At 38.4% G+C, this 25,928-nt stretch overlaps 4 protein-coding genes and 1 non-coding gene across 5 annotated transcripts; 1 reads left to right on the forward strand and 4 right to left on the reverse strand.

The window, feature by feature from the left end:
• Positions 1-9,783: 9,783 nt before the first annotated feature.
• Positions 9,784-14,130, reverse strand: LOC137718687 (uncharacterized). Its single transcript, XM_068458234.1, has 11 exons — positions 13,245-14,130; positions 13,099-13,153; positions 12,911-13,010; positions 12,659-12,815; positions 12,174-12,227; positions 11,948-12,087; positions 11,182-11,788; positions 10,892-11,003; positions 10,728-10,777; positions 10,446-10,583; positions 9,784-10,248 (listed from the first exon to the last, which is right to left on the reverse strand). Exons 1-11 carry the CDS (start codon positions 13,905-13,907, stop codon positions 9,871-9,873), a joined length of 2,454 nt encoding a protein of 817 aa, XP_068314335.1. The 5' UTR covers positions 13,908-14,130; the 3' UTR covers positions 9,784-9,870.
• A 19-nt stretch (positions 14,131-14,149) lies between these two features.
• LOC137718884 (U6 spliceosomal RNA) lies at positions 14,150-14,251 on the reverse strand. The gene has a single exon (XR_011065966.1). It is a non-coding gene; the product is annotated as a U6 spliceosomal RNA (small nuclear RNA).
• Positions 14,252-15,615: 1,364 nt separating this feature from the next.
• LOC137718205 (outer envelope pore protein 24B, chloroplastic-like) lies at positions 15,616-17,564 on the reverse strand. The gene is made up of 3 exons (XM_068457705.1): positions 17,228-17,564; positions 16,775-17,131; positions 15,616-15,776 (listed from the first exon to the last, which is right to left on the reverse strand). Exons 1-3 carry the CDS (start codon positions 17,423-17,425, stop codon positions 15,696-15,698), a joined length of 636 nt encoding a protein of 211 aa, XP_068313806.1. The 5' UTR covers positions 17,426-17,564; the 3' UTR covers positions 15,616-15,695.
• Positions 17,565-19,740: 2,176 nt separating this feature from the next.
• LOC137718068 (uncharacterized) lies at positions 19,741-23,788 on the forward strand. The gene is made up of 7 exons (XM_068457580.1): positions 19,741-19,858; positions 20,027-20,092; positions 20,387-22,343; positions 22,422-22,497; positions 22,766-23,148; positions 23,257-23,355; positions 23,554-23,788. The coding sequence occupies exons 3-7, from the start codon at positions 20,454-20,456 to the stop codon at positions 23,695-23,697; spliced, it is 2,592 nt and encodes an 863-aa protein (XP_068313681.1). The 5' UTR covers positions 19,741-19,858; positions 20,027-20,092; positions 20,387-20,453; the 3' UTR covers positions 23,698-23,788.
• LOC137718576 (transcription repressor OFP7-like) lies at positions 23,722-25,036 on the reverse strand. The gene has a single exon (XM_068458125.1). It carries the CDS (start codon positions 24,803-24,805, stop codon positions 23,792-23,794), a length of 1,014 nt encoding a protein of 337 aa, XP_068314226.1. The 5' UTR covers positions 24,806-25,036; the 3' UTR covers positions 23,722-23,791.
• Between the last annotated feature and the right edge of the window lie 892 nt (positions 25,037-25,928).

Raw genomic sequence — 25,928 nt, forward strand, 5'->3', positions numbered from 1 at the left:
ATTATTAAATAAAGTTAGTGGATGATTTTTAATTAAAATATAAAAATTTAAAGTTATTTTCATTAGTTTACTTTTAAAATTTTAGTCGAGATTATTTAAAAAGTGAATTTAAGTAAGTTTTTTTTCTTTAACGTTTTTTAAATTAAATATAAATATTATACTAATTTATTTTTATGAATATTTTAATTTAAAAATATATAAAATTTGATAAATAAAAAATAATTAAATATGCTTTAATTTTGGACCGTAAATTGTCACATCCCTGCCAAGGCCCTCACCATATCCCGGGCTCGACTCTACCGTAACACGATATTATCCGCTTTGGGTCCCGACCACGTCCTAACGGTTTTGTTTCTGGGAACTCACACGAGAACTTCCTAGTGGGTCACCCATCATAGGATTGCTCGAGAACTTCCCACCCATCCATAGGATTGCTCGAGAACTTCCCAGTGGGTCACCCATCATGGGATTGCTCTCGCGCGCTACTCGCTTAACTTCGGAGTTCCGATGGAATTCGAAGCCAATGAGCTCCTAAAAAGCCTCATGCTAGGTAAAGTTGGGAATATACATATAAGGCTTACACGATCCACTCCCTGGGCGATGTGGGATGTTACAATCCACGCCCCTTTAGGGGCTCGACGTCCTCGTCGGCACATTTCCGGTTAGGGATAACCATGCCCTCACGATTTTGTTTCTGGGAACTCACACGAGAACTTCCCAGTGGGTCACCCATTATGGGATTGCTCTCGCGAGTTACTCGCTTAACTTCGGAGTTTCGATGGAATCCGAAGCTAGTGAGCTCCCAAAAGGCCTCATGCTAGGTAGAGTTGGGAATATACATATAGGGCTTACAGGATCCACTCCCCTAGGCAATGTGTGATATTACATAAATTTATTGTATATCTATTTTATTTATAAATTATATTTTCAAATAAAAAGTTTGAATTTGGATGTTGGATCACCCAACGATCCAATCTTAAAAATAAAAATAAAAATAAAATAAAATTCTTTCTTCGTTGCGTTGCGGCAAGGGAAAAATTCGAGTGCGCATACACTGAAAGAGGCTGAACTTAGGGTGTTATTATTAACATGCCCCTAAACACTTGTACTCAAGGTGTAATTCACACACCCCTAAACCCTAAACCTTATGGGCCTCTCCTACTTCTGATGTGCCTTGGGCCTTCCCGAGAGCATAAGTTTGGGTTGCATCTCTCTACGCCTAAACCATTAATTTTATTTATTTTATGTTTTATTTTTGTTAAATTTTTGTTTTTCTCATACCACAACACCAAACTATCATCTTCGTATTCTACAAAATATATTTCAATGAAAATTTTTCTTATAATCCATGTTAAAAATTTTGAAAAGAAGAATATAAGTATAAACCTAAATCTAAAGGTACTTGAATCTAAATAAAGTAACGTAGGAAGAAAACAAAAATCAATGGAAAGAAAAGAGAGAGAAAAAAAAAAGTACACAATCGGTATATATTTACCGATATTCTTTCAAGAAAGTCGCTATAATTTAACGATTCTACTTAACGAAAGTCGCTAGAAGGTGGCTAGAATTTAGTGACTTTCCTTGATTTAAGTCGCTACCATCATACCGATCCTCCCTTTCAATTTTTTTTCTTTTTCAGTTTTTTATTTACTTTTTATTTATTTATTCTTTTGGTTAATTTTTATTTTATTTCTCTTACCATAACAACAAACTATCATATTCATGTTCTTCAAAATATATTTTTCTATGCAAAATCTATTATAATTCATATTTAAACACTTGAAATCAACGATTTAGAACCTAATTTAAAGATATTTTCTATTTTTCAACTTTAAAAATCAATCAAAAATACTTCCGGGACCTAATAAACGGTAGGATCACGTCCAAAGGTCTTCCAATAATTTCCTTGACTTTGACACAAAATATTTCCTAAAACTAAAAATTTCAATTTTTTTCACAAAAAACTGTGAGTTATTATATAACCCACAGTTTTCCAATCGATTTTGAGAAATTTTACAACATTCGTTATAAGTCAGAGTCATTCTACTCGCACCACATGTTTCCTAAATTTAATTTAGATTTTGGACACCAATTCTTGGTGTTGTTGACCGAGTCCCAGGTCAGCTAAATCCAAATAGAGAGATTTTACATTTCATCAATTTAAGGATCTTTACTAAGGATGACTCAAATAAGGATATTCACTTAGGAGAAGTTTATATAAAGAACTAATTTCTATTTAAGTCTATCTTCTTACAAAGTATACACACATATTTATAGGCCGAGGAAGAACTCTCCCGAACCTCACGTAAAACTATAAGGGGACAAAAGACATCTTCCTCTTTTGTCCATTACTTACATAAGATAAGGAAGAATGTCCTTACATCACAATCAACTTTACCTTACAATACTCTAGATGAGATTCCTTAATTTACAACATATCAATTACTATTATACGTTTCCTCATGTTTGCTTTTCACGTCTTGACTTGTCCCCATCCACCATGCTTCCGCATGCTTTAGTCTCATCCATCATTAGGCCAATATTCATCATCTAGTTCATCTAAGTCATCGTATCTTCCCCTTGAGTATTGTTAATCCCAGAATAACTATTCTTGTTCTTGTTGCCATGTGTGTAGCTGTGGTGAGCTTCTTGGGGTTATATCATGGATGTGTATGTCATTTGCAACATGTGCTCCATAAATGGGGGCAAGCAATTTTAGTGGACAGTATGATGACTCATCAATGAGTTTTTGATACCGATTCAAAAAAGCTCCACTAAAATTGACGTCGTCACGTCACCATCCATTAAATATTTAAATCCGTATCAAATATTTACTGGACGGTGACGTCAATTTTAGATTGCATGAAAGAATCTCTCATCCAGAAGACGAAGCATAACCTTGATATATTCGTACCAGCATATGAACTTTAAATCCATTCGTTTCAAGAAATAAACTTTGACATAACTGTTTGACTAAGAGACGGGAGTTTGCGCTTGCAAAGTCCAGAGTCAATGACACGAGACTGACTGCGAACAAGTTCCCGCAATTCGCATTGCAAGCACCACCTTCCTAGGTAGCGCTAGAACTTGGAAGCAGCACCTCCTCCTCCTTCCCCCATTTGGATACATTGGAATTGGACAGGGACAGACAGTCATCAACGGATGGGTTTGTTGAGTCCGCTGATCGAGCAATCTCTGATGCACTTTTCCAGTAAATAACAAGCACCTGATATCATTCGACGGCATCAAACAAGTCTTCACGGTAGCACGCGGTAGAGTGGTGATTTCTTTCTCTCCTCTTCTAGATTATCCGCCTCCGCCTCCGCCTCCGCCACCATTATTAACCACTGCATGCATGTTCTCGTGATTTTTCGACTGATCAGACACCAACATCCTCAAAATTAAAGTTTTCCTAGTATTCCATCAAGACCCCTAAACCCTAATTCAGCAACTAATTAAAAAAATATGATTAGCTCACAAGCAAAGGAGGAACTTAATGTTTTTTTTTTTTGGGACATATGATACGAGGACGGGGATTCAAACTTTGGCGCAAAAAAGGAGCACACTGCTCTAGCCACTTTGGCTAAGCTGAAGTTTCTTCTTCGTAAAGAATACATGCGGGTTTATTATTTTAGTTATTATCCTTATTAATGATAATTGTGGAAAGATAATTATGTGTTTTCAGAAATAGGTATGTAAACAAGCCGAGTCAAATCGAATATCACTCTAGCTTGTTTAACTTTTTTTTAGCTCAAGCTAGGGTTTTTGGAAGGATCTTTCCTACTTGAAATCCAAAACCTCGGAGTTCCACTAGAATTTACCCAAGACTTTCAAGAACTTTTGCTTTTGGAATCAAAAACTTTAACCTCTCACATTGCATCGAACCAGCTTAAAATCGAGTCAACCAGCCTCGTACTTTTAACATTTAACAACGTGACACGTATACACGTATGATTGTGAATGAACTAAGAACAAGAGGCAATCACAACGTCTTTCATTTTACTTGAACATCATTCAGGATCAATGTTTCTTATGCACATTAGGTTCTTCTGTATACACGTCCGTTCGTCCGCTTTGATTTCCTTCCGTCTTCCAATGAATCTAAGACGGATTCGATTTGGTCAACAGTAATCTCCCCGGTGCATCGCCTTGATGACAAGGAAGGCTGCCTTAATACCGTGAGTAACGAAGATCCAGCTGATGTGTTTGTCCCCATACCAGCTTCAGCTGATGCCTCCGCCTGCGCACCAGCACCAGCTGATCTGTCTATCTGTGCACCGGCTTCAACCAATGTTTCTGTATTCGAAAAAGCTTCAGTTATAAACCAATAAGAACTCACAGCTTTCTCAGACAGGCACTGTTTAGATAGTCTCTTTTCTGTCTCATCATCGTCAGATGACAAGTAAGCATCATCGTTATCGGTATACAGTAGAGGCATCATTTGCTTTATTTCTCGTAAGTTCATTCGCACAGCATTTGCTGGTGCTGAATCTTCTGCTGCATCGTCATCACCAAGCTCTTTATCTTCTGCATTTTCATCACCAAACTCTTCATCTTCCTGTCCATCTGCATCTTTCTCTTCAACCAACGCTGTTTTTTTCCCTTTAGAACCAAACTTCAGCTTCTGCATAAGTTTTTCTGTTACAGAGGCATCCTGTTGCTCGAGCCACTTTTGATGGAGTTCATTCCGTCTTTCATCATCAACTGGCCTTTCTTCATATCCAGTTGCTATCATATCATTAAGCTCTGCAGTGTCTCCATCATCCTCATCTTCGTCAGTATCTTCGAACCTATGTAGGTCATGATCACTATCATCTTCTTCCTCAGCTTCATCGTCCACAAAAGCTTTGACAGGATCACCAATTGGAGATGAAGGCACGTCAGCCACTTCAGGAGAACGAGGAGCAATATTTTCTTTGTCATTGTAGTCCTCTTCATCAGAAGAACTACAAAGAGAGAAGTATCGTTGTCCATTTACCAGAATTTTTAAAACAAACAGTATCCAACTCAATTCATTTTAGGAAACATTTGAATGCAACAATAACACAAACTACTTGAGTGCTTCACCTTTACAAGATATGAAGACAAAAACAAGTAACGCTTACACATCATCAGGAGGAGCAGAGTCAAGTTTTAAGTTCATAAATAGTGCCCAATTTTTTGTCCACTTTCATAAATAGTGTCTAGTTCTTGGTCATGTTTAATAAATAATGCCTGGTTATTGGATCCAGTTTCATAAATAATGTATAGTAATTGATACAGTTTCATAAATAATGTCTCTTTCTTGGTTCAGTTTCATAAATAGTGTCCAGTTATTCGTCTACTTTCATAAATAGCGCTTAGTTCTTGATTATGTTTCATAAATATTACCTAGTTCTTACTCCAATTTCATAAATATTTTCCACCTATTGATTTAGTTTTGGAAATAATGCCTAATTCTTGTTTTCATTTCATAAATAATGTCTACTTATCTGTCCAGTTTCATAAATAGTGTCTACTTATTGGTTTAGTTTCATGAATCATGTCTACTTATTGGTCCAGTTTCATAAATAATGTCTACTTATTGATCTAATTTCATGAATAGTATCTACTTATTGGTGAAGTTTTATAAATAGTGTTTAATTCTTGGTTCAATTTCATAAGGTTTGAAACTTAGACCTTTTTTGGTTCTGTAAAAGCACCATTACGCTGAAAACGATGAACCTAGAAGTAACTCTTTAGATCAAAACCTTGAGAAGATTATGTTCTTAGTATATATATTTAAAAAGTTGTTTTCAATTACCAAATTAAAATTTCCTCACATTTTTCACATACCTACCATAATAAATGTAGCTATCCATCCAATTTATTGAGCTTGGTGTCATCTTGGAGAAATTTTTCTTTGTGTCCGTAATACAAATGGTATACCACGTGTTATTATATAAATGGTGAAAAATCTTATTTTATATGTTATTAATTTTTTAACACAAGAATCTCACAACTTGTATAGAGTGTATCACCCCGTGTTCTGGGCACATTGAAAAGTTTCTTGTCATTATGACTACTATCATAAAACAACACCATAAAAATAAAATTGCAAAATGTAATTTAATTTGAAGTATTTTTCTTATTCCAAGCAAAATAAAAAAAGAAATCTATTAATGTAGCTGACAATGGGAGAAAAATGTGGAGTGTGGAAGTTTTTTTTTATTTTTTTATTTTTTATGGCGGTGGGTGCAAGTTGGGTTTTTTTGGGCCCCGACCACGCCTTCACGGTTTTGTTTCTAGGAACTCACGAGCAACTTCCCAATAAGTCACCCATCCTGGGATTACTCTCGCGCGAACTCGCTTAACTTTAAAGTTCCGATGAACTCTGTAGCCAGTGAGCTTCCAAAAGGCCTCGTGCTAGGTAAAGATAAGAATATACATATAAGGCTTACAGGATCCTCAACCCTAGACGATGTGGGATCTTACAATCCACCCCACTTAGGGGCCCGACATCCTCATCGGCACACTTCCGGCCAGGGATTAGCTCTGATACCAAATTGTCACATCCCCGCCCAGGCTCCCACCACATCCCGAGCTCGACTCCACCGTAACACGATATTGTCCGCTTTGGGCCCCGACCATGACCTCACGGTTTTGTTTCTAGGAACTCACGAGCAACTTCCTAGTAGGTCACCCATCCTAGGATTGCTCTTGCGCGAACTCGCTTAACTTCGAAGTTCCGATGAACTCCAAAGCCAGTGAGCTCCCAAAATGCCTCGTGCTAGGTAGAGATGGGAATATACATATAAGGCTTACATGATTCTCACCCCTGGGCCATGTGGGATCTTACATTTACTGTATATCTATTTTATTTATAAATTATATTTTCAAATAAAAAGTTTGAATTTGGATGTTGGATCACCCAACAATCCAAAAAAAAAAAAAAAAAAAATCTCCACTACCTTGCAGCAAGGGAAAAATTCAAGTGCGCGAACATTGAAACAAGCTAAACTCAGGGTGCTATTATTAACACGCCCCTAAACACTTGAACTCAAGGTGTTATTATTAACACGCCCCTAAACACATGAACTCAAGGTGTTACTATTCACACACCCCTAAACCCTAAACCTCATGGGCTTCTATTGCTTCTGCTGTGCCTTGGGCCTTCCCGAGGGCATGAGTTTGGATTGCATCACTCTACGCCTAAACCATTAACTTTATTTATTTTATGTTTTGTTTTTATTAAATTTTTTTTCTCATACCACAACACCAAACTATCATCTTCGTATTCTACAAAATATATTTCAATGAAATTTTTTCTTATAATCCATGTTAAAAAAATTGAAAACAAGAATATAAGTATAAACCTAAATCTAAAGGTATTTGAATCTAAATAAAGTAATGTAGGAAGAAAAAAAAATCAATGGAAAGAAAAGAGAGAAAAGAAAAAAAAAAAGTATACGATCGGTACATACATACCGATTCTTTCACCGGAAATTCGCTATAATTGAGCGACCTTCTCTTTCACCGGAAATTCTTTTGGTTAATTTTTCTTTTATTTCTCTTACCATAACAACAAACTATCATATTCTTATTCTTCAAAATATATTTTTATGTGCAAAATCTATTATAATTCATATTAAACACTTGAAATCAACGATTTAGAATCTAAATTTAAAGATATTTTTCTATTTTTCAACTTTAAAAATCAATAAAAAAATATTTCAGGACCTAATAAATGGTAGGATCACGTCCAAAGGTCTTCCAATAATTTCCTTAACTCTGACGCAAAATATTTCCTAAAACTAAAAATATCACAAAAAATTGTGAGTTATTATATAACCCACAGTTTTCCAATCGATTTTGAGAACTTTTACAACATTCTTTATAAGTTAGAGTCATTCTACTCACACCACATGTTTCCTAAATTGAATTTAGATTTTGGACACCAATTCTTGGTGTTGTTGACCGAGTCCCAGGTCAACTAAATCCAAATAGAGAGATTTTACATTTCATCAATTTAAGGATCTTTACTAGGGATGACTCAAATAAGGATATTCACTCAGGAGAAGTTTATATAAAGAACTAATTTCTATTTAAGTCTATCTTCTTACAAATTATACACACATATTTATAGGCCGAGGAAGAACTCTCCCGAACCTCACGTAAAACTATCAGGGGACAAAAGACATATTCCTCTTTTGTCCATTACTTACATAAGATAAGGAGGAACATCCTTACATCACAATTAACTTTACCTTACAATACTCTAAATGAGATTCCTTAATTTACAACATATCAATTACTATTATACGTTTCCTCATGTTTGCTTGTCACGTCTTGACTTGTCACCATCCACCATGCTTCCGCATGCTTTAGTCGCATCCATCATTAGGCCAATATTCATCATCTAGTTCATCTAAGTCATCATATCTTCCCCTTGAGTATTGTTAATTCCAGAATAACTATTCTTGTTCTTGTTACCATGTGTGTAGCTGTGGTGAGCTTCTTGGGGTTATATCATGGATGTGTATGTCATTTGCAACATGTGCTCCATAAATGGGGGCAAGCAATTTTAGTGGACAGTATGATGACTCATCAATGAGTCTTTGATACCGATTCAAAGAAGCTCCACTAAAATTGATGTCTGTCATGTCACCATCCATTAAATATTTGAATCCATATCAAATATTTACTGGACGGTGACGTCAATTTTAGATTGCATGAAAGAATCTCTCATCCAGAAGACGAAGCATAACCTTGATATATTCGTACTAGCATATGAACTTTAAATCCATTCGTTTCAAGAAATAAACTTCGATATAACTTTTTGACTAAGAGATGGGAGTTTGCGTTTGCGAAGTCCAGAGTCAATGACGCGAGACTGACTGCGAACAAGTTTCCGCAATTCGCGTTGCAAGCACCACCTTCCTAGCTAGCGCTAGAACTTGGAATCAGCACCTCTTCCTCCTTCCCCATTTGGATACATTGGAATTGGACAGGGACAGACAGTCATCAACGAATGGGTATGTTGAGTCCGCTGATCGAGCAATCTCTGATGCACTTTTCTAGTAAATAATAAGCACCTGATATCGTTCGACGGCATCGAACAAGTCTTCACGGTAGCACGCGGTAGAGTGGTGATTTCTTTCTCTCCTCTTCTAGATTATCCGCCTCCGCCTCCGCCGCCATTATTAACCTCTGCATGCATGTTTTCGTGATTTTTCGACTGATAAGACACCAACATCCTCAAAATTAAAGTTTTCCTAGGATTCCATCAAGACCCCTAAACCCTAATTCAGCAACTAATTAAAAAATATGATTAGCTCACAAGCAAAGGGGGAACTTAATGTTTTTTTTTTTTGGGACATATGATACGAGGACGGGGATTCAAACTTTGGCGCAAAAAAGGAGCACACTGCTCTAGCTACTTTGGCTAAGCTGAAGTTTGAAACTGAAGTTTCTTCTTCGTAAAAAATACATGCATGTTTATTATTTTAGTTATTATCCTTATTAATGATAATTGTGGAAAGATAATTATGTGTTTTCAGAACTAGGTCTGTAAACAAGCTGAGTCAAATCGAATATCACTCTAGCTTGTTTAACTTTTTTTTAGCTCAAGCTAGGGTTGGAAGAATTTTTGGAAGGATCTTTCCTGCTTGAAATCCAAAACCTCGGAGTTCCAATAGAATTTACCGAAGACTTTCAAGCACTTTTGCTTTCAAAATCAAAATCTTTAACCTCTCATATTGGGTCAAACCAGCTTAAAATCAAGTCAACCAGACTCGTACTTTTAACATTTAATGACGTGTATGGTTGTGAATGAACTAAGAACAAGAGGCAATCACAACGTCTTTCATTTTACTTGAACACCATTCAGGATCAATGTTTCTAATGCACACACTAGGTTCTTCTGTATACACGTCCGTTCGCCCGCTTCGATTTCCTTCCGTCTTCCAATGAAGCTAAGACGGATTCGATTTGGTCAACAGTAATCTCCCCGGTGCATTGCCTTGATGACAAGGAAGGCTGCCTTAATACCGTGAGTAACGAAGATCCAGCTGATGTGTTTGTCCCCATACCAGCTTCAGCTGATGCCTCCACCTGCGCACCAGCTCCGGCTGATCTGTCTATCTGTGCACCGGCTTCAACCAATGTTTCTGTACTCGCAACAGCTTCAGTTGATACCATGTCAGGTGATGATTTCTGAGTACCAAACTTTGCCTTGGACTTGCTAGGCTTGGCTGCAGTAGTCTTTTTCGGTAGAATCTCCTTCTGTATCTGCATTTCAGTCCATTACCAGTTGATATTTTCAGTTTTCGATAAAAAGTCATGGTTTGGCGTAACAAGTTATTCCTACTATTTCCCATTTCTCATTGATATCTTACAGATTCTTGATCAGCAGAAGAAAACCAAACTGCTAAACATACCTAGTGCAACTTTCAGAATAACCATACAATAAGATCGAGATGCGCTACCGTGTCTGAAGAATCCTCCGACATTGAGCTCCTACTATTGCTGTCACCTCGTACTAAGATGAAAGAACGAACTGTGCTCAGTCCATGCTTACTGGATGAGGGCAGAGAATGACTTGGCCCCCGACCTAAGAAGGATGACTGCAAAATTTACCAATAACAGAGTTGTGATCAAATGGCATGTCTCACAAAAACTTGGCTAAAACACCAGGTCTTTTGTTTCTTTGTGCTGTTCCGAAATAGCAAGATAATATTCATGTTGCATCTACTTCTATATCAAGTTACCTTTGATGATATGCTTCTGTCTCCTCCAGCGAGCAGCATATTGGGGAAGGCTGCAAAATAAAACAATATGACAGATAACGATCGAGTTAAAATCAAAATGAAATCAGCAGACTACACGGAAAAAATTTACACAACGGCAATATATGATAAATAACAGATCTTACAAGGGGCTTTGGCCTTCTTAGTATCAGGCGCAATATTCAGTTTCTTTATATGACCAAAAACTTCTCTTGAACTCTCATCCTCTGCTGGTGACAAGAAGGTAGCCTGCATTTCCTGTTTCAAATTAAAATGTTCTTGTAAGTTAAAAGAATATGTACAGAAAAAATGACATCAAATGCAGTTAAAGAACGTTAGCATGGATAAATGATTTAAACAATGAAAATACTCCACCGTCATAAGGTATAGTGGACCTAAATTTGAAGACGCATTCAATAAACCGATAAGAACTCACAGCTTTCTCAGACAGGCACTGTTTAGATAGTCTCTTTTCTGTCTCATCATCGTCAGATGATAAGTATACATCATCGTTATCAGTATACAGTAGAGGCATCATTTGCTTTATTTCTCGTAAGTTCATTCGCACAGCATTTGCTGGTGCTGAATCTTCTGCTGCATCGTCATCACCAAGCTCTTTATCTTCTGCATTTTCATCACCAAACTCTTCATCTTCCTGTCCATCTGTATCTTTCTCTTCAACCAACGCTGTTTTTTTCCCTTTAGAACCAAACTTCAGCTTCTGCATAAGTTTTTCTGTTCCAGAGGCATCCTGTTGCTCGAGCCACTTTTGATGGAGTTCATTCCGTCTTTCATCATCAACTGGCCTTTCTTCATATCCAGTTGCTATCATATCATTAAGCTCTGCAGTGTCTCCATCATCCTCATCTTCGTCAGTATCTTCGAACCGATGTAGGTCATGATCACTATCATCTTCTTCCTCAGCTTCATCGTCCACAAAAGCTTTGACAGGATCACCAATTGGAGATGAAGGCACGTCAGCCACTTCAGGAGAACGAGGAGCAATATTTTCTTTGTCATTGTAGTCCTCTTCATCAGAAGAACTACAAAGAGAGAAGTATCGTTGTCCATTTACCAGAAATTTTAAAACAAACAGTATCCAACTCAATTAATTTTAGGAAACAGTTGAATGCAACAATGACACAAACTACTTGAGTGCTTCACCTTTACAAGATATGAAGACAAAAACAAGTAACACTTACACATCATCAGGAGGAGCAGAGTCAAGTTTTAAGTTCATTGCAAGTATGGGCGCTGCAAAAACCTCTTCCATCGGACTTTTGGGATCATCATTTGGCAGATCATCCTTGGAGTCAGTAGTCTGGGAATCAAAAAACAGGTCCTACAACAATGCACAAGGTGAAATAGTTATGCTCAAATACAAAATCTTCTAGAATAATGACAAATCTGGTTGAAATGTAAAAGAACCTGAGTATCATCAATAGGTGCTCGAAATGTTTGTTTGGGTTCCTCGTCAACATCCTGCAGTTCAACAAATACATCCATTTACTGAATCTCAAGTCTGTCTCAACTTAATGTAAAAGACTATCTGAAGGGTTTGACAGAAAGAATATTTTAAGACTACTTCAGGTATAACATAAGAAGGATTGAAATGATAACAATATTGTTCTTGGATTACCAATTAAAAAGCCCTCTTTTTCCACATTGAAAACCGTAGCACTAGCTCTTTCCAAATCACAAAATTTTGTTTGCGTTAGTATTATAAAAAGTAGCTCATTACTCAAATCCATGGATGCATACATCCCTATCCCATTATTTGTTGTTAAGAAGAAACACTCGGTCAATGCACTTTTACATCTACAACAACAACAACAAAGCTTTTTCCCACTAAGTGGAATGCACTTTTATATCTATAAAAACAAAATTGATCAAGAAACTCAAATTCGATTTACCGTCCCAGAAGGAACATTTTCACCGCTTGAGTGCTTCTCCTTATCATTAGACCCATCTTTGCACACCTCATTTGCACTATACCCCTTTTCGGTCTGAGATGCAATTGGCTCCTCAGTTGCCGCTTTCCGTACCTTATAATCTCCTGTATTACTACATCTGCAACACTCAAAAGACCAACAACGAACTATTAACTATTTAAATAAACACTAAGACCCTACGAACATATCTACAGTTATAAATAGAATACCAACTTTCGTGAAACCTCCAGTTTCCTTTTCCGAATCTTCTCCAGAACTGAAGATATCGGCTTCTGAACAAGCGGTATGGGTTTAAATGCTGCATCTCTGGTTTCTAACACGGGGAAGATGATATCGAATAAGACACAAGTAAGACTATGCATGGCAAATTAACTATATAATTAGCATCACTTTGTTTGTACCTCGCAAAAGTCTCTGAGATTCAGCATGCAGTTGCTTCAGATGCTCTTGTCTTTCCTACAAAATCAGAATAATTTAGGACTAAGCAGAACAGTATAAATTAATTTCAAACCAATTTTACTGAATGCAACGCCAAATTCCGCAATACTTTTTCAGTCGTTCTCTTGCCCTTGACAGCCGCAGCTTCGCTCTTGGCCCTCTTGCTCTTCTTCTTGTTATCTTCTTCCTCAAAGCCATCAGAACTACACCTTTTCTTATCCGTCTCTTCTACCCTCACATCCCCACTTCCTTCCGGCATCTCCCAGTTTCGATCTTTGCCTTCTTCAACAAACTCCTCTTCCACAGAATCAAAATCCAAAACCCTCTTAGCTCCATTGCCGTCTTCACCGCCACCCAAACCATCAAAATTCGACTTCATTTCACTTTCACCGCCCAAACCATCAAACCCGGAATCGATTTCACCTCCACCGCCCAAGCCGTCGGAACCAGAACTCATTTCACCTTCACCACCGCCCAAGCCGTCGGAACCAGAATTCATTTCACCTTCACCACCGCCCAAACCGTGAAACCCGGAATTGGAATCCCCTTCGCCGCCCAAACCTTCCGATCCCAACCCTAACCTCGACAGCTCATTTGATTCCCCCAAGCTTAGAGCTTCGAATTCAGAGTGATTCACTGGGCCGCTCTCGGATTCGTGGACGGGAGGCTCTTCGGAAACCCTAAGTGCTTTCTTTAAGCGCTTCAGCTTCGTTTCGCGGACCGGAGGAGCAGCCTCCAGTGACAGCAGCTCGAAGTCATCGTCGCTGTCCATCTCTGCAATTGAATTCCTCGGCGTAATGGGTGAAGAAAAATTAAATTAGGGTTTAGGGTTCTATAAGATTATGAATTTTTGGGGCGGATCTGATCCAATACCTGAGGAGAAAACAGAAAAAGGGCAGAGATGTTTAAGCGCCAAATTATTTAAATTTCTTTTGGGGATTTGTCAGTGCCGCCAAATTTATCTGCTCTTTATGTCACGACCGTGGGATTTTTCTAATTTTGGTTAGCGGTTGTGATTGTAGCTTTGTGGTCAAAATGTTTTATGTCATTTTTGTGCATGGGTCATGCTAATCTTCTCTGTATCGTTCCAATTTTATCAAATATCCTTAAAGGGATTTGAGGTCAAAGTGTTAGGTAATTGCATACCATTTTTTTGGAATAAGTGATAGTGATATTTACTACCTTATTTATCAGTGAGTTTAAAATTTGAAATATGTGTATTGGATCAAATTTCAAAAATAGAATGGTAAACATTACCTCGATCACTCATTTGATTCCTCCAAGCTTAGAGCTTCGAATTCAGAGGGATTCACTGGGCCGCTCTTGGATTCGTCAACGGAAGGCTCTTAGGAAACCCTAATTGCTTTCTTTAAACGCTTCAGCTTTGTTTTGCGTACCGAAGTAGCAGCCTCCAGTGACAGCACATCGAAGTCATCGTCGCTGTCCATCTCTGCAATCGAATTCCTCAAAGTAATTGATGAAGAAAAATTAAATTAGGGTTTAGGTTTCTACAAGATTATGAATTTTTGGGGCGGATCTGAACCAAAATACCTGAGGAGAAAACAGATAAAGGGCACTGATGTTTAAGCGCCAAATTATTTAGATTTCTTTTGGGGATTTGTCAGTGCCGCCAAATTTACCTGCTTTCATGATGAAACATCAGGACCGTCGGATTTTTCTAATTTTGGTTAGCGATTGTGGCTTTGAGGTCAAAGTTATAGGTTGTTATATACCATTTTTTTTTTTTGGAATTAGTGATAGTGATGTTTACTATCTTATTTATCGTCGTGAGATGAGTTTAAATTTTGAGATCTGTGTAGTGGATAAAATCTCAAAAATAGAATGGTAAACATCACCATCAATTGAGGGTGGTGAGCCAAATGCACCTTTTTTTAATGCATTCAATATTATCTACGTTTACAATGGGTTAAACCATAAAAACTTGGTTTGAATTCGCCTTTAATTCATAAGCACTTATTCAATCGTTAAAGTGGCTTAGGTTTACATGTTCTCTTGGATTCATAAACGTATTCAATCATTAAGTTCAACAATGTCAATATACTCCAGCATTTTAATAGAGAGTATTTTTTGAAATTTTCACTAATATTATTCCAAAATTTCAATTTACGTAAGAAATTTTATATCACGATATTAATCGTACACCTATATTATAACACGTGGTTAGCTGTGTATCACTCTCAAATTCTAACTCTGAAGCACAAAACATAAAAAGAAAGCTGAACACGGAAGATTGAGCCTTGAAATTCTTTGAATTTGAATTCACTTACGCGCTCACTTAGTAAAGTTCATGAACCATTCTCAAGCAAATCAAAGATGTGTATTTTCAGTATAAATTAGCCGTAAACAGGCCAAAGTTCCTCCAGGAGAAAATCATTTCACGAAACAAACGAAGATTTTGGTTACTCGGACCATCGAAGATAAACAATTTAAATTATCAAGAAGATAGTCGAGGCTACCCGTAACAAGATATCATGAATTTTTATCAACGATGTTTAAAGCCGTCGTGAGACAATTCTACGTCGTTTATAACAATAATGATTCACATATCAATATCCCACGTACTCTCGGCTGTTAACCTTGGCATCTTTCGTTCCTCAGCCAAATTGACAGACGCTGAAACCTGGAAAGAATACAAGAACGTTATCAGGAAACGCTTGATTTTAAAACAGACAAGCAAAACGCTACAAGATTCCCAGAGTACACCGAGTATGAGGTAAAAGTCTCTTTACATAAGAATTTCTATGATCCGTCTAAATTGGAATAAAAATGTATTACTAACATTTAACTGATGGCAACATAACGATCGAACAACTCCACTGCAATACTGCCGTGGACATGAAGTGTTATCTTTGATGCTACTACCACCAAGTTTCAATCCAACTACCCCACTAGTAGGACAAACCACAGTTGTAGCTCTGGTCACCGCCACAACCACAACCCTTAACGCAAAACACATCAGACGGCCTTGTTTTGCAACACACTTGAGAGTTGGAGGAACTGAGTGTGTTGCAAAATTGATGCTGCTTCTTTGCAATTCATAGGACAAACTGTTAAAATAAACCCTTGTATAATTGGACTGACCGACATACAAAATGACATAACAAAAACAAAATTTCAACTTCATAGGGGCAAACTGCAACCGTTCCAACAGCACCCTTTCCGGAGTGCCACACACATCCGATTTCACAATCATCAACTCCATCAACACCCTCGTGTGGAAAGACCAATGCCACCCTTGTCCCGCAACTGAGGTTAATCAATTCTTTAGCATAATTAAATTTCCCTCGAATACTAACCGAATGCAACGACATCTCCTAAGTGCTAAAAGCATACCCTACTCAATCTACTCATATGCGCGGAAGCCCAAGATGACACAATTGTCGACAGAGAGAGGAGATCGTTTCCATAAAACACATACTTACGCCATAATCGATTTACACTCACTATGTTACTTATTCAAAACTAGGACCATAATCTGAAAGCAGGCACAAATCATGAACAACCCAAAATTCAAATTCCATACTTCATTCAAGCATCAAAATTATAATTGCAGTTAGAGCAACCAAATCAAAACCCACTAACTAAACCAAGAAATATCGATTTAAAAAGCTTAATTACCTTAAAAGTGCCATTGATTTTAGAACTCCTCGACCACTCCAACCCCAACAGCTTGCTCGAGGTCTGGTACGAAGCCCTGAACACATCATCATAAAACCTCCGGGACACCGCGAAATCCCACGATTCCTTGGCCAAGTCGTAAGACGGCTCAAACGTCGTCGCTCCGCCGTGCAGATAAGAGTACTTGAACTTCCCGTTCCTCGAGCCGAGCACGTGATTCGCCGACACCTTGTTGGCCGAATCGAGCACCAGGGTTCCGTCAAGAATCGTCCGGTTGTCTCCCCTCATGTGAATGTAATTCAAATTCAACGGCTTCCCCGCAACCCTAACCGAGCTCATGAACTGAAACCTAAAGTCCTGCACACACCCAAAAGACAAAAGCCACCATTTTTACAGTTGAATTCACACAGGGCACCCAATTGAAACCACACCCAGTTGCCGAAATCTGCTTACTTTTTTGGGGACGTTGTAATCGACGATGAAGAAGCCGGGTTTCTCGACGGCGAGGACCAGGCCGTGTAAGCTGGGTCCGGCGGCGAAGGTGGCGTCGGTAAGTGAAGCTCGGAACTTGACATCGCTGGCGAAGACGGCGACGTTTGCGGCGGCGCCGCTCTTTTCAGTGTCGTAACTGCCCTTCAGAGATGCCTTCATCGTGAACGATGTGGGGGGTGGTTGGGAGAAGGTGAGAGGGAGAGGAGATGCCTCTGGTGAGGGTTTTAAAATTGTTTTCTTGCGAATTTGTTCACTTTGGAAATGTCTCTGTTTTTGGTTGGTGGTGCGATAGGGCGCCTCCCTCTACACATTTTTTTTGGTTTTAATTTTTTTGCCAATTTAAAATTTTTTTTTCTATTTATTTTAAATTATAGCATACAAGGGGAGGTCAATGGCAAAGGATCTCTGGATCCCTCTCACCAAATTCATCAATCTGAACTTTTGAAATTTAATTTAACGACTAAAAATAAGAGTTCATTTAAAAGTTATAATAGTTTTAGCTGTTTGATCAAATTTCAAGAGTCTAGATTGATGAATTTGGTAGAAGAAATCCGAAAAAGATCTATTTCTAATGGCAAATATTGTTTCCTATAAACAATAATTACTTTCGTGCAGATTCAGCAGTTGTACCATTATCATAAGGATTACTATTTATCGGTTGGAATGTATAAACTAAAATATATATTTTTTAATTTAAAACCTAATTTTATTGATACAGTACATATATTTTTGCCGGAATATTGACTCTTGGTTTTGTCATTAATTGATTTCGCACTGACATGGATATTTTTGCCGAAATGTGGACCAGATTTTTTTGCTTTTATCGTTACAATGTTTTTCTTCCATCAAATTTTGCTGAAGGTTATAATTTTTATGTATATTTTTGCGGAAATAAGTTGACTAGGTTAGTGTGAGTTGTGATCTTTTTACAATTGAGTTTGAACCTTTCTAAGAATAACTAAATTTTGAATATCGATCAAGTAAAAAACATAAAATTGTAATTTTTAATATAACAATTAAAAGAAATGTTAAGGAGACTTTATCAAAAATAAGATTATCTATGTCTGTCATCTCATATTTTTTACACAATATTTTATAATGTTGAGACAAAATTTAACGTTGAACTATAAGATGGTAGAGAGAGAGTCTCCAACAAATATATATGGCAAGGAAACAAAACTCACAAAGTTAAACAAAACAAATAGAAACAAAGAAAGTTCTCTATAACTCATTCTAGCCTATATCAAGACACAAACTCAATACTTACTATAAACTCTCAACCTACACAATCAACTCAAATTGGTTGTAATTGTAAACATATTCAATGAAGCATCCACAACCAAAATACTTTGTAACAAATTACGGCGACGGATGACGAACGACATGAATAAAAAGTGTATGATTTGTTTATATACCTTATAATCTTAGGCAAAATATATACATTCACTAATCTAAAATCGATAGTGAATATCATCGCTAATAGGGCTTAAGCGTAAGAACCTATAAATGACAGTAATAACGAGTCAAACTTAATAATGTAGACTTGTAACTAAACAGAGCATTAAAATAACCGATTCAATAAGAACGATGACTTTAACCTAGACCCACAAGGCACACCCTTCAGGGGGTAAAAATGGGATTCGACTCATCTTTCAAGGCCAATCCAGTAATTGTAATAATGGTCATTCAACTTTAATCAAATTTGAGCAATGGTCCCTCAACTAAAAATTCATTACTATTGGTTCCTGAACTCATCAAAATGTGTAGATGGTCATTTTCGTCAACTTCGTCCGAATTTTGTCAAAATAAGTTATGTTGGAAGGATCATTGCTACAATTAGGATCTCTTAACTAATCAAAACGTGTAGCTACGATCATTTTCGTCAACTTTGTCAAAATTTTGTCAAAATGAGTTATGTTGGAAGGACCATTGCTACAATTTGGTTAAAGTTTGAGAGATCATTGCTCTAATTGAATTAAAGTTGAGGAACCATTTCTTCAGTTAGATTAAAGTTGAGGGACTAATGGTAATTGATTTTTAGTTGAGGGACCATAGCTGCACGTTATGATGAGTTAATGGACCAATGATAATGTATTTTTAGTTAAGGGATCATTGCTCCAATTGAGTTAAAGTTAAGAGATCATTGCTATAATTTACTCGGAAGATAAAGAAAGAGAGAAAGTGATATATCTAACGGTGAGATATGAAGAATCTATCACCAGTCCTACAGGTGATGCTGTAGTCTACTACTTCCATTTCCCACCCGAATATTCAATCAAGGAGGGATCGCTTGAGTTCCCGCCCAACAGAATTTGGCGCGTTTTCTAACCATCTGAAAAACCCTCTTTTCCCGCGAGCTAAAAAGTCCCTTTGCCCACTAGCTCTACCCTCTCAAATCTCAAACTCTCTCTACAAACAGTCCAATAGCTCTCTCTCTTCCTCACACCCCCCCCCCCCCCCCAACCCCCCTTTACGTATATCCGTCTCTCCGATCCGGATAACACCCCAATCACCTCGCCCTTCTTCGTCGTTTCGGTAATCATAGAGGGAGAAGTTCGTGGAAGGTTCTATTGCTCTTTGTTGCTAACGAAGGTTTGTAATTGTGAGAAATTAAATTTTAATTGTATGTGCCCTAGTTGATTACCGATTAGGGTTTCAATTTGGGATCTGACTTTTATGCTGGATGTATTTGTTTGAAATGATTGTTTAAATTACTCTGTGTAATGTTACCATGGCCTGAAAGCTTATGTTTTCCGGCAGCGTCTCCGGTGGCTGGAGTGAATGAAAAAACAGCAGTGGTGCTCCCCGCAGTCGTAGAGTAATCTGGTACAGTTTTTCTTATCACTGTATATTTTGAGGGTTTATTTTCTTTCAATCGTTGATATCAGCTGCTGAATCTGAAAACTTATTAGTCATTTTTATGTTTTTGATGGAGTTAATGTAATTGATTGATTTAGAGCGCGGGTTGTCTTCATGTGAGGCTTTTAAGACACGGGTTTTGTTTCGAAGCTTTTAATATGACCTACATTTTCTGAAATTTGAGGCCGTTGTGTTTTAGGACTAAGAATTAGTTGAGAACAATTTGTTTCGTTTTATATGTAAGTTTGATTTCTGTTTCAGGGAAAGCATCTTGTGCATTTTAATGATCGTTTGTGTACTAATGAGAAGAACCTGAGCTTTATATCTGATGGAGTTGAGAAGTTGCAATCATTTGCACTTTATCCAGGCTCTGAAAGGTGGTTTAGTGATCAAGACTCTGAATGTGGCTTGCGGACGACCAGTACTCAGATTCAAGGAGTTGAATGACATACATGAAAGATTAGATGCCAAAAATGGTGTTTCGTTTCCAAGAATTCCACCAAAAGATGAGTTCAGGGGATCGCTTGTCAACAGCAACAAGGCCATGGGTGAAAGTCGAAGCAGGCATACTGTGCGAAATATAACAGTCAAAACTGAACCTGAAGCTTATGGTAGCAGTGATGGCAAAGCCGGAACAAATAGTGATTTGGATGGTTTTGGTGATATGACACTGAAGCAGATCAAAGAGACATGCAAGAAAAAGAAAAGAAAACGTTCAACGTCTGTTGATTTGAACAAAATACTTGAAACTTGCTCACCTGCAAAGCATGAGTGTTCTGAGTCACAAAATGTTGAAGAGGATGTTGATCTCATAGAGCCTATTAGTAAGTGGAAACACTCGAAGAAGGCAAAGGCCAGGACTAAGAGTAAGCTTAAGAGAAACGTTTCCTCTACTATGTCTAAAAGGTCCACATCGACTATCACATCTGAGCCGGAGTTATTCCAATTCGATCGAGATGTGATTGCATCTGGTCTCAACATTAAAGTAGAGGTTCCTGAAACTGAGTTTTCAGATATCCAAAACACAATTCCTTTTGCTGGTGGTACCTCTTTGTCTTGGGACAATCAGGAGGGTTCTTGCGGAGTGGTGCCTGATGAATCTCCTGCGACAGCTGCTAATTGTGTTTACGAGACTGAGTTGCCAATTTCTGAAACTAAAGAAAGTCAGATTTGTGTTGTTAATGAAGTCTTCTATGAAGATTTGGAGTATGCAGTGGGGCCTGATGAATCTCCTGCGACAGCTGCTGATTGTGTTTCCGAGACCGAGTTGCCAACTTCCAAAGCAAAAGAATGTCAGATTTGTGTTATTAATGAAGTCTTCTATGGAGATTTAGAGTATGAAGTGCTGCCTGATGAATCTCCTGCGACAGGTGCTGATTGTGTTTCTGAGACCAAGTTGCCAATTTCCAAAGCAAAAGAAAGTCAGATTTGTGTTGTTAATGAAGTCTTGTATGGAGATTTGGAGTATGAAGTGGTTCCTGATGAATCTCCTGCGGCAGCTGCTGATTGTGTTTCCGAGACCGAGTTGCCAATTACCGAAGCAAAAGAAAGTCAGATTTGTGTTGTTAATGAGGTCTTCTATGAAGATTTGGAGTATGCAGATCCCATGCCTATTCAGATTGTAACGACCTCAGATTGGGATATTGTTGAGGCAGATGATCCAGAGTTCACCAGCTATGACTGCTTGGATTTGCCTCTATTAGAATATAACATGGAAGGATATATCACGGATTCAGTTCTCCCTGACAACTTCATTGAAGTAATATGTCCGGCGCATGATCTAAATTTTTATATGCATGACAATATTTCCTCTGAGGATGAAAGGTTATGTCAGGCTAACAGCGAGACCCAGGTTCGACTATCTGAGGTGGTGGGTGATTATCTCTTCCAGTGCATGGGACCTACTAATGGAAGTGATTCATGTCTGTCTGAGCCTGACATGAAAGACGATTCACCGTCGAATGTTGAAACCAGTGCTGGCCCTGCTAGTGATTGTGATTCGGGCTCTGGTAGCGCTATGGTTTCTGTTGCTGATGATTCTCCCATGGCTGAGGAGGAGAAGCAATCCCACAAGCCTGCCTGTGCTGGTGCAGATAGAAACTTGTCTCGAGGGATCTTTTCTTCTGATGCTTCTGACGAGCTTATGACACTAGTGAGTGGTGGGAGTCCTAGTTTAAACCAGCAGCGTCCTCCTCAAAGGCTCTTTCCGACCAGAAAGGTACATAGCATCTATTGGTTGTTATTTTGCTTTATCCTAGTGAGGAGTTTGTTTCTCGTTAACTGTTTTCATGTGCAGGTCATTTCTCCAACTTCCCAAGAAAAACTGTGTAAGGCCATGAAGTCAATTGAGTTACACAGTGAAGAACATCCCGGTAAGTGTTCAAAGCCTGTTGTGCTTTTCGAGTGACCATCATAGCACTCTCTGTCAGAGAAACAAAATTTCGCTCAAGTGTTCTTAATATTTAAGCTTTCAGTTTCTTATGCCTTTTCATAACAATTCATATGAAATGCCAAGAAATGTTTTCGGTACTTTGAATTTTAATTTAGTTCTCTGTTCATTATTCCATTTGCAAATTGGGCACATTGTTATCTCTTTTCTTCTACATGTATTTGACTTTCATGGTTTTCTGATTATATCAGGTTGTAAGGGGAATCTACGTTTTGGAGAACAAACCGAGAGTACGATTGGTGGAGTCCAAGGGCCTGATCAGATCAGGAGAGCCAAATTCTCTATCAAAGCGCAAAACAACCGGAATCCAAAGAACGAGAATATTAATTCCCACCCTAATGGCATCCCTAAACCTTCCAATGTTTCTGCAGCACCACCTCGTTTTACCACAGGGTGTACTTCTATCCGAACTTGTTCAGAAAGCGCCATTGCATTCTCACAACGCCAGATGCAGGACATTGAATCCCTTGCAACGAAACTCACGAATGAGTTACAGACCATGAAGGAAATTGCAGAAGAAAGGTTGCTGCCTGAAGCCTACCATGGTACACCCTTGAAATATAATGCGAATGAGGTACCCTAATACTTCTCTCAGATACGTCTGCTGCTGCAACATTTTATCATGTATATATGCAACAATTCTGTGTGCTCATCTATGAGCTTCCAATGGAAAAAATTGCAGTTGCGGAAGGCTATTAAGAACGTAACGAGAGTTGAAGCATCTGCGAAAAGATTGCTTTCCCTGATGACGAGGGACTGTAGCCGGTTTTGTAAAATCATGGTTCGCTCCTCATCCTGTTTTCTTTAAAATTTTCGGTATTTTTTTTTCGCAGTTTAAAATAATCATCACACTCTTTATGTAAATAAATTAAGAAAGAGAGCGAATGATGACTGTTTTGGCGTTTTAATAACAATTCTATTTACTTTCACTGTCGTGTCCGGCGGCATGAATTTGATCATTTCTGTTCATCGATTGCAGAAAATGGCTGATAATGGCGTCGATGCTTCTGAAAACGTTGCAAACAAGGACAAGGAGAGGAAGAAAATTGTGTTTGCTGATGAAGCTGGGGGGAAGCTCTGCCATGTCAAGTTTTTTGAGAATGACGTGGCAACATTTTTGTGAATATACATTTACGAGTAATGATAGAAAAATCATGTATTTATAATCTTTTTGCATAAGTAATTCAGTAAAACCATTAGGGGCAAAAACGACAACTTCAATTTTTCAAATTTCCCCCTTGGTCCGAAGGGTCAGAAAACAAGAGCTCCCAAATCTCAGAAAACGCCTCCACAATAACATCCTGGTAGTGGAGGGAATTCAAAGTCAAGAAGCAACGGAGGAGCTCCTCCAACTCCTTGGCCTCGAAGATCTGCTTCTCCATGATCATCTCCATCATCGACCGCCTGAAATCCTCGTAGGGATCCTCCGACTTCTTCACCACCGCCACGCTCTCCCTCACCTTCCTCTCTCCCCCTCTGCACGACCTCATCGGCCGCAGCACCGTCTTTATCTTTCCGAACTCTCCGCCCGTCGCCGCCGGTTTCTTCGAATCCAAATCTGAAATCGATCTACGAACCTTATCGTAGTCGCCACCGTTAGGTCTCTTCTTGCTGCTCTGCTTGTGCGATTCCGAGATCTTCTTGCCTATCGTCTCCATCACCAGCGAGAATTCATTCGAGAAGCTGCTGGAAGAGTAGATCGGAGTTCTGCTTTCGTCGCTGTTCTCTTGGCTGCCGTCGAATTCGCCGCTGGACCAGTTTCCCGAAGAAGCATTTATAAACGGAAGTTCCGGTTTCGCTTTCCGTTTCGATTTCTTCTTCCTCTTCGTCTTCTCCTCCTTCCGCTTCTTCCTGTAATAATTCTCGGTTTCCGAAATCGGCGGTATAAAATTATCTTTGTAGTTATTATAATTGTGATTAAGTTCGTCATTATCCGCGGATGATTTGATTTCAACTTTACAGTCGGAGATGAATCGCGTGGATGACCGGGACCGGCACGATCCGCAGCCGATGGATTTTGCGGGCTTGGAAAACACGCAGCGCTTTACGGAGTGGTGCTCCGGTGTGGACGGCGGCGGTGCCGGGCGGTTGGGGAACCCGATGTCCATGGCTTTGGCGTTTACAGGGGACAGCCGGTATATTGCCGGCAAAGGGGAGTGGTGTTTGGGACGACAGAATTGGATTAGGGAAATAACCCGGGGGAATTTGAGCTTAAAGTAGCGTTTAGCCATTAATTAAGCTGGAGATTAAGCGATAACAGATGGAGAATTTGCGGTTGGATTATATAGTGAGGTGAGGCCGGCTGTATAAGCAGAGGCAGCGAGATTATGATTACCAAATCCAATTTATCCGATGGATTAAATTAAGAGAGATGACGTGTGCATGGAATTCTCTCTAGTGATTGTATGGTTTGAAAATGTGTTAAATAAATGGCTAGGTTTAAGATTAGTTAATTGATAATCAAATTACTAATCAGGTTGAAAGCTACTTAAAAAATAAAATTAATGAGTTTTATTTTTGATTCAGGTTGACGAGTTCCATGCAACACTTGATAGGGCGGCGTTAGTATTGATAGATTACGCATCAATAGGAAGGCGTCACGTACTAAAGTGTTGTACAAAATAAAATTAGGTTCATTTTTTTCATCAAAACTAAAAACCAAACTAGAACTATTGTTTGGTTCGGTTTTCTTTAGTCTTTCGGTTCACTTTGTGTTCTGTTTTTTGGTTCAGTTTGTGTACTGAAAACCGATCGAGAGGACAAATTCATCAAATTAGTATAATGCAGTGTAAAATAATTAGGTTTAATTCCATATTTCGTTTTCAATATGAACTGAAAACCACTAGCTGACAAATTCGTTGAGGAGCTGACAGCCGGATAGATGCAATTTTGTATGACACGTGTACAAACAAAACCACTACAAGACAATTTGTAGAAAGTTTCTTCTACTATACAGTGTGCACACGCGCTTTGACTTCTTGACTTTGCACTATGGGTCGAGCTGGAAGCAAGTACGACTTGGGCCTTCGGGGCCCGGGAGATAAGTATTGTGGCCCGCAACGTTGGAGTCACTTGTGACGTGTGAATTGAATAATTTTTTTTTGTTTTGGACAAATGATAATAGTTAGTAGGTTCAATTGTTAGTTATCGAGGGAGAGGGATCAATGAGTATCGAACTTGCACCAGAGTGTATAAGCGTCATTTCTTTCGCCACTAAGGTAAAACATCATCTGTGAATTTTTTTTGTTTTAAAAAGGCTACTCTTACTACACTTTGTATCATCTCTTTAATTGAGATGTGACCCACATGTGTTGGTAGACCTACTTTTATTAGAAAGATGATACAAACATATGG

The sequence above is a fragment of the Pyrus communis genome, chromosome 15 (genome assembly GCF_963583255.1).
Source record: "Pyrus communis chromosome 15, drPyrComm1.1, whole genome shotgun sequence".
NCBI lineage: Eukaryota > Viridiplantae > Streptophyta > Magnoliopsida > Rosales > Rosaceae > Pyrus > Pyrus communis.